Raw genomic sequence first — 13,266 nt, forward strand, 5'->3', positions numbered from 1 at the left:
CTTGATCCATCAGCCTATTCTGAAGCACTTGGAACTCTGCCCAGAGATAAATCCGGCCTGTCAGGGATTGTAGTCTGTTGCTTGTAGTCTGTAGTCTGTTCCTCCCTTGTTTGTTTATAAACTCTTCCACTGTTGAATTGTCTATTAAAATTTGCAATGCTTTGTGCCAGAACAAAAGGACCCGGTGTTGGAGTTACTGGCTGATTGATAGTAAGGCGAGACTCCTGCACAGACAGGTTCCCTGTCTTCCAGAGTGGCCCTTTTAAACAATAGACATAATTGACATGTAATATATCAAATAATTGTTTGCTTGTTACGCTTATTTGTTCTTACTTTGTCTTGCAGGGTGTGGAGGGAACAGGCTTGGCTTTTATTGTCTTCACAGAAGCCATTACAAAAATGCCTATTTCTCCTCTTTGGTCTGTTCTATTCTTCATTATGCTTTTTTGCCTAGGACTTTCCTCTATGTTTGGTAACATGGAGGGGGTTTTGGTACCATTGATGGATTTAAAAATAGTACCCAAGTCTTGGCCGAAAGAAATTGTAACAGGTATGTTTCTGTGTGTTTTTGAGTGAAATTAATCCTTTTAAAAGGTGATGCTTAGGCATTGCAATGCATGCCATTTAGGTAGCCCTGGCATTTCAACCCTAGGGTTTGTTGCACCATAGATGAACTATGTTTTTGTTGCCCCCAATCCCCACATGCTCCTGCTTTTTATTTAAGGAAATCATGTGGTACTAGGAAATGCTAGGAGTTCAGTGCCCAAAGCATTTGTTTAGCTTGCCTAAATATAAGGACAGACCCACAATTTAGTGAAAAGGTTGCAAATATAAATGTTTGAAGTGTGAAATAACTAGCTTTAGATGTCATTAATTGAAAAAGCTCTCATCTTATTTGACCATAAATCACTTGGGCAGGTCTATTCACCAAACACGTGTACATGCAATTTGGTGGAAAATTCACATTTCCAACAGCAACCTAAATTACATCTCAAGAAATCACTATTGGCAACTGGTATTTACAGTCATAACAATTCAGTTAGCACACAAGAACATGATTCAAGACAGTTTTGTGAGTTGAAAAAAGTTAGCAACTAGCAAATTCAATAACCCATGAGTTGCATTTAAGCTCTATATATGTTAGAAGGGTGGCAGCCTCCCTGCAGTAGTGGTGGAGGCTAATACAATGAGAGAATTTAAACATGCATGACATAGGTATATGGCTGTCCCAAATCTAAGGACTGACTGGTTTGATCTTTACAGACTGAGCAGAATGCCCAACACATTCTATTTTTCCAGTATGCATTTACTTGAACCTCACGCATTTCACCTCATATTCTTTTCATCAAGAGCATAAGCAATAATCACTGGGCAGTGATAGTCACTGAGGGTAATAATATATCCCCACCCCATTCCCACAAGTTGTCATAGAAACAATGCAAACATTCTAAATTAACACAAATCTTTATATTAAAATCAGAAATTGAAAACAATTCCATAAACATGCATGCCCTACATAAAGGTGTTTATTTACTTAAGGTCGTCTTCCATAAAAATTAGCTAGAAATGATACTGTAGTTTAAACGATCCTCTTTATTCACTGCAAACACAACCATTATGGTGTCTGGGCTACCTGAAGACAAAATATTAAATAGCCTTTAATCTTAATGACAATGCCCCCTTAAAGATGACCCACAACATGTCAGGAGGTACAATAAAGCCATTCCTAATATTTTGAGTGAATACGTTTGTGACATATTCTACATCTGCATTAATAAGTCAGTCATGCTATTCAAGACCAGGCTTTTATATTAGTATCATAGTAACATAGTAACATAGTTCCAAAGGTTGAAAAAAGACCAAAGTCCATCAAGTTCAACCTATATACATATTGTGTCCCTACTGTGTTGATCCAGAGGAAGGCAAAAAACCCATATGAAGCAAATGCCAATTGCCCCATACCAGGGGGAAAATTCCTTCCAGACTCCAAATATGGCAATCAGAATAAATCCCTGGATCAACGTTCTGTCCCTATTAATCTAATATCCATAACTTGTAATATTATTGCTTTCAAGAAACACGTCCAGGCTCCTTTTGAACTCTTTTATTGAGTTTACCATTACCACTTCCTCTGGCAGAGAGTTCCATAATCTCACCGCTCTTACTGTCTGAACCCCCGTCTGTGCTGGTGTAGAAACCTTCTTTCCTCCAGCCGTAGAGGATGTCCCCTTGTTATAGATACAGTCCTGGGTATAAATAGGTCCTGGGAGTGATCTCTGTACTGCCCCCTGATATATTTATACATATTTATTAAGTCCCCCCTAAGCCGTCTTTTTTCCAAACTAAATAACCCTAATTCTGATAATCTTTCTGGGTGCTGTAGTCCTCCCATTCCCCTTATTACTCTGGTTCCCCGTCTTTGAACCCTCTCCAGCTTCACTATATCTTTCTTGTACACTGGTGCCCAGTACTGTACACAGGATTCCATGTGTGGTCTGACTAGTGACTTGTACAGTGGCAGAATTATTTCCTTGTTGTGGGCAACTATGCCCCTTTTGATGCACCCCATGATTTTATTTGCCTTAGCAGCAGCTGCCTGACACTGGTCACTACAGTTAAATTTACTGTTAACTAAAACTCCTAAGTCCTTTTCCATGTCAGTTGTCCCCAGTGTTTTCCCATTTAATACATATGGATTTTTCTTCCCCATGTGCATAACCTTACATTTATCTGTGTTGAACCTCATCTGCCACATCCCAGCCCAAGCCTCTAACCTATGCAGATCCATTTGTAATCGTGCACTGTCCTCTATTGTGTTAGCCACGTTACAGAGCTTAGTATCGTCTGCAAAGATTGATACTTTACTATACAATCCCTCTACAAGGTCATTAATAAATATATTAAAAAGAATAGGACCCAAAACTGACCCCTGTGGTACCCCACTAGTAACAGTCACCCACTCAGAGTATGTACCATTAATAAACACCCTCTGTTTCCTATCACTGATAAGCCAGTTACTTGCCCACATACACACATTCTCCCCCAGCCCAAGCATTCTCATTTTATGTACCAGCCTTTTATGTGGCACCGTATCAAATGCTTTGGAAAAATCAAGATATACGACATCCAGCGATTCACCCCGATCCAGTCTTGAGCTCACCTCCTCATAAAAGCTGATCAGGTTAGTTTGACAGGACCGATCCCTTGTAAACCCATGCTGATATGGAGTCATACATTTATTTTCATTGAGATACTCCAAAATAGCATCTCTTAGGAAACCCTCAGTTTACATACAACAGAAGTTAAACTAACAGGCCTATAATTTCCCTGGTCACTTTTTGTCCCCTTTTTGAATATTGGCACAACATTTGCTATGCGCCAGTCCTGGGGAACAGACCCTGTCCACTGCCGTTATCCAGATATTAGGTAAAAAAAACACTTGTTACAAAATGGGGTTGCTCTCTACCTGCCCCAATTTCCCATATTCACTGTATACAGTCTGTATAAAAACATTTGGCATATGATAGATAATTTTTATCGAATTTTTTTAGAATATATTAAACATCCTTTAAAGGAGAACTCCCACTATCTATATTATTAGTATTAGGTGAAAAATATTGTGCTACAGTTCCAATTTTTGCATAATAAAGTTGGAAGCAGAACATAGTCCAAAATGTCTGGGTATGCTGAAGGGAGCGTACCTGAGTCCAATAGGGCAGCGTAGTCACTGCAGCGCCACCATTTTGGTGGAAGTTGCCGGATTATGTCTGCATAGATGCAAATGATGACTGAAGTTTGAAGAGAAGAGAGACGATTGAAGAGGATGCGGAAGTGGTCAGCAGAGAAGATAGGGAACGAGAATGAGAGAAAATGAGTGAGTTTGTGGGAGTGAATGAAGGTGAATGTGGGCACCGGGCAATGAATTTGGTTCCCGAATTACAATTTTCAGCCAAACCGAATGAGCAGAGAACGAAAATTGTTGCTCGAAAACGAATGGGCCAGAAACAAAAGGAAAAATTTGTCCAAATAGTTTTTGGACCATTTGCACATGTCTATTATATGTGATGTCATAAAATTGCCTGTTCATGTAAAGTTCAGGTGCCCCAATACTTTTGTTCATATAGTGTATCTGTCGAGCAATTTGCCATCTAACTAGGTATAAATCATCGTTCTTTAAAATTATTTTACATTTTCTTAATGATAACAAAATACCACATTATTTTTAAAATTCCGGGAACAAAAAGTATTAAAAGGCCAAAATAAGTACATGAGGAAAAGACAGAATCTTAACTCATGACACAGATGATATCAGTGTTAGGCTGATATTATGGAATATGATTTTATGTAAAAGGATTGTGACAACACAGATGCTTATGTTAAGCAATGCTTATAAACTTTGCAAACTGTTTTAACCTTATAGTTTCAAACACTCTTTCAAAAATTGCAATAACAAGCTCCATGACTACGTGATTCTGTTAACTATTGATGTTTTTCCCCATCTCATCTTTGGTACTTTTTTTTTTTTATGTAAATTGAGGACTTCCGTTTGGAAAGGATGGGTCTTCAAAAATGCACTGGTTTCCTGACAAACCAGTTTTTCAATAATTACTATTACATAAGTTATGGTGGGTAAAGGTGATGGAAAACCCTTCCACTTAAATTTAGGGGTATGTAGAAGCATTATTAAACACTCATTGACAGACACCAGAAAAGCCAGAAGGCTTGTTGTTCCCTCAGAAATCTCATAGTGTTGCCACAACCACAAGGGATTCTGGGTAGGCGCATGCAAATAAGGTCAACAATCATAACCTTTTGCCTCAATATCCACTGGATATACAAACAAGTACTGTACGATGAACACAAGGAAGACTTACAAGACGGCACCAGTGCCAGCTCGTGGTACAAAGTGAGGCCACTAAGCACATTATTATAGAAGCTTGTATTGATCCACAAGGTGATGAATGTGAGCTTGCAGTTGAGTGTATTGAAAAAAATACTGGTGAAGGTGTCCATGACATTATTGAAGACATTATTAAACACTCATCTACAGACACCAGACAAGCCAGAAGGCTTGTTGTTCCCTCAGAAATATCATGGTGCTACCACAACCACAAGGGATTCTGGGTAGGCGCATGCAAATAAGGTCAACAATTATCACCTTTTGCCTCAATATCCACTGGAATGGGTAAGTGAGTGAATGTATAAGTGTTTAGGGGCAGAAATGGTACAGACAGGCTGCAAAAGGAGCAGAGGTGACACAAGCAGGATATTTCCGGGGCAGAGGTGGCACAGACAGGCTGCTTTCAGGGGCAGAGGTGGCACAGACAGGCTGCTTTTAAGGGCAGAGGTTGCACAGATAGGCTGCTTTCAGGGGCAGAAGTGCCACAGGCAGGCTGTTTTCAGGGGCAGAGGGGCAGTGTATAGTGATGGGGCTATTCTGCACTACAGTGAAAGGTCTGGCTCAGTGTATAGTGTTAGGAATTAAATTAGTAAATGTTATTTATTTAAACTTTTTTAAAACTAGTTTTCTAGATTTTCCCAGTTGGCATACAGTTAACAAATGTCTGAAATAAATATTCTTGCCAACATTAATTTATTTTATGGGCACCTTTACATTTTTAAGGGTGGGGTGCCACATACAGAATCTGCCCTGGGTGCCAAGAGGAATAGTCACCTTTAGAGCATAGTGAATTTAGGCCTTACTATTATACCTGGGAACTTCCTAGCTCCGGCTACCTGGAGCCTTTCCTTACGGGACGCAACAAGGACTCCCTGCTGATGTCAGTGGGCGGTCCCACTGATGTTGGGGGCATTCCCGCTGACATTGGGGGCAGTCCCCAAACACCCCCATTTAAAGGGAAAATGGGCGGGGAGCGGGGCGTATCAAGACCTCGCTCCCATGACCCGGAGGATTCGGGTCTTGAACCGGAGAAGCAGTGCTTCACCCTGAGATCTCCGGGTCAAACCGGGAGAGTTCCCAGGTATGCTTAGTATTGAATTGGGTTTCACTGGCTCTGAAGAATCCAACTGCCATCCAAGTTTCTGAGACTAATCCTTTTTAATAAGATCTGAATTTGAATAGAGTAAATACCACAATACCTTTTACTTTTCCACTCACTGGGTCTAGAAGGTTTGTCCTCTGAAGTAATCAGATGATGCTGAAGCATACACATCAGGACAGGCTCTGCCACACCAACACTCAAATACACACACCAGGACACACTGTGCCACACCGACACCCAAACATAGGTCCTGCTGTGGCAAGCTTAGAATCCACTCTGTTGAGGTGGAAATGGAACAGTAGGAGAAGACTGCTTTAATGAGAATGAGTTGGTCGAGTCAGGATGAGCTGTTGAGGTTGTTGATTGTTTAGATGGCTTTGGCAGGATGCTGGGAAGAAAGGTTGTATGCTTCTTAAGAGAGGTTTGTCTTCAGAAAGCTTTTTAAATTTGCATATGAAGGAGAAACTCTGACAGAACCAAGAAGGGAATTCCAGAGAAGGTGTACAGCACGGGTGAAATCTTGGATGCGGGAGTTGATAGAGGTAAAGATCATAAAAGAGAGAGGGAGCTCATTAGAGGAACAAAGAGGGGTGTATTTGTATAGGAAAATATATGGGGGTGCATAATTGTTGAATGCTCCGTAGGGGGCCAGGAGTTTTAATTTCACTGTGAAGGGTATGGGGAGCCAATAGAGGGATCGGCAAAGATGAGCAGCAAAACCAAAACACACATGCCAGGACATACTAAACAAGTTATTTTTCCATTTTCATTTTCATGCAATGTGTGTGATCGGCCAGCAGGGAGGCAACAGCATATCCCAGCATGGTCTAGACAGACCCTGCAGGGGATATTGATCCTCCAGTAAACTTATGGTTGATCCCAACAGTGATGTCTACCGTAAAGATCACAGGTTCCTTCATTCCTAAAGTAACGGCATATGATGCTTGCTTGACTTCATAGCACTTTTTTTTAGTACCTATCGGTACTTGCTGCAGATTTTGCAAATCTCCTGTTCCCCGCATCCCAAAGATGCTCAATTGGATTAAGCTATGGTGACTGTGGAGGCCATTGGAGTACAGTGAACTCCACTTGTCATGTTCAAGAAACCAGTCTGAGTCTAGGTTTGATGTGTTGTGCCTTCAGAGATGGTATATAACAAGTGGTTATTTGAGTTACTGTTGCCTTCCTGTTATCCCGAACCAGTCTGCCCATTCTCCTCTGACCGCTGACATCAACAAGGCATTTTTGTCCACACAACTGCTGCTCACTGGATAGTTTCTCTTTTTCGGACCATTCTCTGTAAACCCTAGAGATGGTTGCGTGTAAAAATCCCAGTAGATTAGCAGTTTCTGAAATACTCAGACCAGCCCGTCTGGCACCAACAACCATGCCATGTTCAAAGTAACTTAACCCCTTAAGGACCGGGCTTATTTTTTCTTTTTGTACCCTGTGGGACCGAGGCTGTTTTAACACTTTTGCGGTGCTTGTGTTCAGCTGTAATTTTCTCCTCACCCATTAAATGTACCCACACGCTTTATATATTGTTTTTTTCAAGACAAGATGGGCTTTCTTCAGATACCATTATTTCGATCACATCTTCTTATTTACTATAAAAAAAATAATAAAACACATTTTATGACTTTTATTTGAAAAATCCTTTACTCGCCTACAAAAGGAAGTAAAACAACTAGCTAAATAGATTCTACTATTTGTCCTGAGTTTAGAAATACCCAATGTTTTTTATGTTTTTTGCTGTTTTTTGGAAGTTATAGGGCAATAAGTACAAGTAGAGTTTTATGATTTCCAAACCTTTTTTTCCAAATCTGGTCATTCTGCCTCCATCTCCTCTTTGGAACATCTTTGAAGCCGGTTAACTCAGTTTACCCCATCAAACCATATATTCTTAAAAACTAGACACCCCAGGGTATTTCAAATGCTGGTATTTTAACCCTTTACATGCACTAATTATACAACCACACTTTGTCAAACTTTGTAGTAGTAATTTTTTTTTTCTCACAAATTGTAATTTAGTTATAAATATACAGGTCCTGGTATATGTCACTGTCAAACCACACCCCAATATGTGTTCAGCAACATCTTCTAAGTATGGTGATACCCCACATGCATAGGTTTGTCAGATTGTTTGGTCATTCTGCCTCTATCTCCTCTTCTCATCTATCTCTTCAGCCAGCTATTTACCCCATCAAACTATATGTTTTTTTAAACTAGACACCCCAAGGTATTTAAAATGCTGGTATTTTAACCCTTTTCATGCATGATATTCTACCACCAGCCTTTGCCAAAGTTTGCGGTGTTTTGTTTTGTTTTTTTCACACAAATTGTACTTCAGGAATGAATTCATAGCTCCACCCAAATAACACCCAAATATGTGTTCAGCAACATCTCCTGAGTTCAGTGATACCCAACATGCATGGATTTGTCAGGTTGTTTGGGATCTAAAATGCCACATTTGGAGAGTGCACATTTTTACTTTATTGTCCAACTGCCCTCATGTCCTAAGTGAGCCATCTTTGAAGCTGGATAATTCAATTTACCCCATCAAACCATATATTTTTCAAAACAAGACACCCCAAGGTATTTCAAATGCTGATATTTTAACCCTTTTATGCATGAGATTCTACCACTTGCCAAAGTTTGTGGTAGTATATTTTTTTATTTTTTTTTTACACAAATTGCACTTCAGGGATGAATTCATAGCTCCTGGTATGCAAACAATACGTGTTCAGCAACATCTGCCGAGTTCACTGATACCCCACATGCATGGGTTTTTCGGGTTGTTTGGGATTTAAAATGCCACATTTGGGAAGTGCGCTTTTTTCTCCATTTTGGTCAGGCTGTGTCTATGCCCTATCTTTGAGCCTGGCCACTCCAATTTACCCCATAAAACCATTCATTTTTTATTAAATTAGCCACCCCTTGGGTATTTGAAATGCTGTTACACATGATATACTTACCGCCAGTCAGCTTCAATGCTGGCTTGGCAAATGCTGTGGGTGGAGGCTGTTTACCTCTCCATGTACATATGCGGAAAGTAACTCCCATTGATTTCAGTGGGAGTGCTTTCCTACCACTGACTGGTCACTTCAAACAGCCAATCAGTGCTAGGAACTGTGGGACCACAACGGGGAAGAAGGCAGCTGCAATCTAAGGTAAGTCTATTTTATTTATTTTTTATCTTGCTTATTTTTGAAAAACTTTTTTCAAAAGACTGGGCTATTTATTAACCTTCCTGACCAAGGCTGTTTTTGCATTTCGGTGGTGTTGTGTTTAGCTGTTTTTTTCCATTTTGTGTACCCGCACAAAGTATGGTGGTTGAAATAGTGCATTGAAAGTGTTAAAATACCATCATGTGAAATACCCTGTCTAGTTTTCAAAACTATATGGTTTGATGGGGATAACTAGAAATGGCTGGTTTCAAATGTGTCCCAAACAGGACATGGGCTCAGCAGTGGCATCTCCAGCTTTCATATTTAGGGGGGCACATGGGGGCGACAGGGACCAAAGTAGGGGGGCAGTTATAAAATGCTACATATACACTATATATCTGTATGTGTGTATATATTTATATATAATAACTACAAAATATGTACTTATCTCTTTGAAGTAAAGACTGTGATTGAAATATCAAAATAACAGCTAAACTGACAGTTATTTTTAATTATTTAACCCCTTAAGGACCAGGCTCATTTTTCTCCTCACCCATTTAGTGTACCCACATAAGTTATATATTGTTTTTTTCAGGACAAGATGGGTCTTTATTTACTATAAAAAAAAATAAAAAAAAACATGGTGAAAAATTGAAAAAAAAAATTTTTTATGACTTTTATTTGAAAAATCTTTTACTCACCTAAAAAAGCAAGTAAAAAAACTAGCTAAATAGATTCTACTACTTGTCCTGAGTTTAGAAATACCCAATGTTTTTATGTTTTTTTGCTGTTTTTTGTAAGTTATAGGGCAATAATTACAAGCAGCGTTTTATGATTTCCAAATCTTTTTTAACAAATCTGGTCAGTCTGCCTCCATCTCCTCTTTGGAATATCTTTGAAGCGGGTTAACTCAATTTAACCCATTCAAACCATATATTTTTGAAAACTAGACACCCCAGGGTATTCCAAATGCTGTTATTTTAACCCTTTCCATGCACCAATTATAGAACTACACTTTGTTAAACTTTGTAATAGTAATTTTTTTTATTTTTTTTTCCACACAAATTGTACTTTAGTTATAGATATACAGTTTCTGGTATATGTCACTGTCAAACAACACCCCAATGTGTGTTCAGGAACATCTCCTGAGTGCAGTGATACCCGACATGCATGGGTTTGTCGGGTTGTTTGAGATTTAAAATGCCACATTTGGGAAGTGTGCTTTTTTTCTCCATTTTGGTCAGTCTGTACCTATGCCCTATCTTTGAGCTCGGCCACTCCAATTTACCCCATCAGCCATTTTTTATATATATTAGACACCCCTTGGGTATTTGAAGTGCTTTTATTTTAACTCTTTGTTGAGATTTTAGAAAATTTTAGCACTTGCTCAAAATAATAAACTTTATTTTTTTATTTTATTTTATTTATTTTTTAATACTTTTTTTATATTTTTTTTACACATTTTGCTGGTACTTGATGGTTCATCAAGTGACACACTGCATAATTATTTTTAAATGTTAGCACATTTTTTTTATTTTTTTTTCCATTTTTTTTATTTATTTTTTTTGAATATTTTACTAATCACATAGTGATTAGAAAGCTGGGTTCCATTGACTTGCTTGGTTGAATGCAGTACCTGTATTCAACCTGCAAGTGGAGCCAGAGTTCTCTAGAGGGTCTGGAGACCATCTAGCGAACTCTTTCTTATTTATTGTTTTTTTTCCCGGGCCGCCGCCATCTTGCTGATGGCGAAGATCACCGGCAGCTGCGGCTGTGACCGCTCTCCGGAGCGGTCACAGCCCATCCAAAGGTAAGTGTTTGGTGTCGCTGGATGCCTCCTGATCGAGGCATTCCAGCGACACCATTTAAGTTTAGGAGGCGATCATCGATCGCCTCCTAAACGCTTTTAAAACGGGCGTCCGCCGCCGTACAATGTATGGCGGCTGTTGACGCCCCGGGGAGGGGCCAGACATGGCCCCCGATGCCGATCTCGGCGTTACTGAATGCCTTGACATCGAGGCATTACAGTAACGCCGTTTAAGCGAAGAAAGTGATCGTTGATCACTTTCTAAGCTTATTTAATTTTTTGACGGTTCAATTTTTTTTGAACCGGCAAAGGTCACGAAGGGGTTAATATTAGACCCTGCTGCCAATATATATTAATATTAGACCCTGCTGCCAATATATATTATTATTAGACCCTGTGTCAGGCTCTAGTGGACTGGTTGGGAGCGTAGAGCAGGGTGGCCCAGCAGGAGGGTAGGAACAGAAGACAAAGTCCAAGAGGCAAATCCGAATCAGGGCAGGCAGCGAAGGTGCAACAACAGGAGATGAGCCGGGTCAGGACAGGAGAGATACACGAAATCCAGAAGACCCTGCTGCTAATATATATAAATATTAGACCCTGCTGCCAATATATATTAATATTAGACCCTGCTGCTGATATATATAAATATTAGACCCTGCTGACAGTATATATACATAGATATTAGACCCTGCTGACACTACATTTTATATTGAAAAAAAGTGACCCCGCACAAGCATTTCCTTGCCACACTACAGATTAGGTGAAGACTGTGGGAGTCAATGCAGTCTTCCCTCCTTCTGCCCCTACCGTGACATTTAGAGGTCCTCTCCCCTGTAATCATCCCCAGAGTCCCTTTGTCCCCTCATTCACTAAACCACACCTCTCTTTTACTTACTCCCTGTAGTTCACGTATAGATCAAATAAACAACACATCTAAACAGCACTTGCATGTATAGGTCAACTGAATAAGACAATACAAACCCTATATTTGCAGGAATACATAAATAATGTATGGAAACAGCATAGCAGGTATAGATCAATTGAAATTCACTTGTGAACTCAGCACTGAAGGTATAGATCAAATAAACAAAATCAGACATACAAATCCTGTATTTGCAGGTATACATAAATATGTATGGAAACAGCATAGCAGATATAGATCAACAGAATAACACACAAACCCAGCTTTGCAAGTATAGATCAATTCGAATTCACATAAAAAAGCATTAAAGGTATAGATAAAGACCCCAAAATTACAGGCATAGATCCCAGGTTGCACACCCCAAAGCCAGCCCTGGCATCCACATTGCCCACATAGAACCTGACCAGCACCCAAATTACACACATAGGAAGTGCCATCTTTATCTCTAAACAGCCCAGCCTGAGTCAAGTTTTTTCCCCAAACAGTCCACCCATGTGCCATAAACACGCTACCGGTGCCATCTTTGTCCCATAAACATCCTGCAGGTGCCATCTTAATCCCCAAGGCTCAAACACTCTGCCTGTGCCATCATTGCCTTTCCACAAATCAATTATACATCTATGATACACACAAACACGTTTACAGTCACTCACTAATTCACACTTTCATTCACACAATTCATTCACAGAATCATTCACACATATTCATTAATGCATTCTCACAAATCATTCAAGTAATCATCCGCAATGAATGCATTAATTCTCTCACTCATTCACACTTCCATATCCATACTCTCACTCATTCACACAATTCACACACACATTAATTAATTCCCTCATTCATTCACACAATTCATACACACATTGATCCATACTCTCACTCATTTACACGTTAATTGATTCATTCTCTCACTCATTCTCACTCTATTTATTTCAATAATACAAAATTCTTACTATGCCCCCTCCCTTCTCATGATCTACCGTTCCTTCCTTTTCTCACTATCTACCCTCCCTTCTTGCTATCTACCCTCTCCCCCTCCTTTCTCACTATCTACCCTCCCTTCTTACTATCTACCCTCTCCCCCTTTGAAGTTCACTTACCTTGCAGAACTCCTGTGGTGGGAGCGTAAGGCCTCTGTCTCACTGCTGTGACGTCACGTCATATTCCGGCGCTTAGCATGAAATGCTCGCCCCGCGACAGAGCTAGAGGCCTCGCGGAGGAGTGTGAGGGTCACCGAGCGGTTTCTGAAAACATATTCATGAGTGATTGCTCCTCTCTCCTCCGCATCAATTAGTGCTCTCTCAGCTGCAAAAAAAGTACAGCGTTTCAATTGGGGGGTGCACAGCATGATGTAGGTGGGGCATAGCT

General features: G+C 39.9%; 1 protein-coding gene across 1 annotated transcript in view; it reads left to right on the forward strand.

Moving 5' to 3' along the window:
• LOC149274901 (sodium-dependent neutral amino acid transporter B(0)AT1-like) overlaps nucleotides 1-13,266 on the forward strand; it is a 132,834-nt gene that overhangs the window by 78,960 nt on the left and 40,608 nt on the right. Inside the window, exon 9 of the mRNA XM_089505132.1 lies at nucleotides 346-550. Coding sequence (XP_089361258.1) covers nucleotides 346-550 — 205 coding nt within the window. The remainder of the gene's footprint in view (nucleotides 1-345; nucleotides 551-13,266) is intronic.

This window comes from Sceloporus occidentalis, unplaced genomic scaffold (genome assembly GCF_023333645.1).
Source record: "Sceloporus occidentalis isolate IW3139 unplaced genomic scaffold, rSceOcc1.0.p SCAF_312, whole genome shotgun sequence".
NCBI lineage: Eukaryota > Metazoa > Chordata > Lepidosauria > Squamata > Phrynosomatidae > Sceloporus > Sceloporus occidentalis.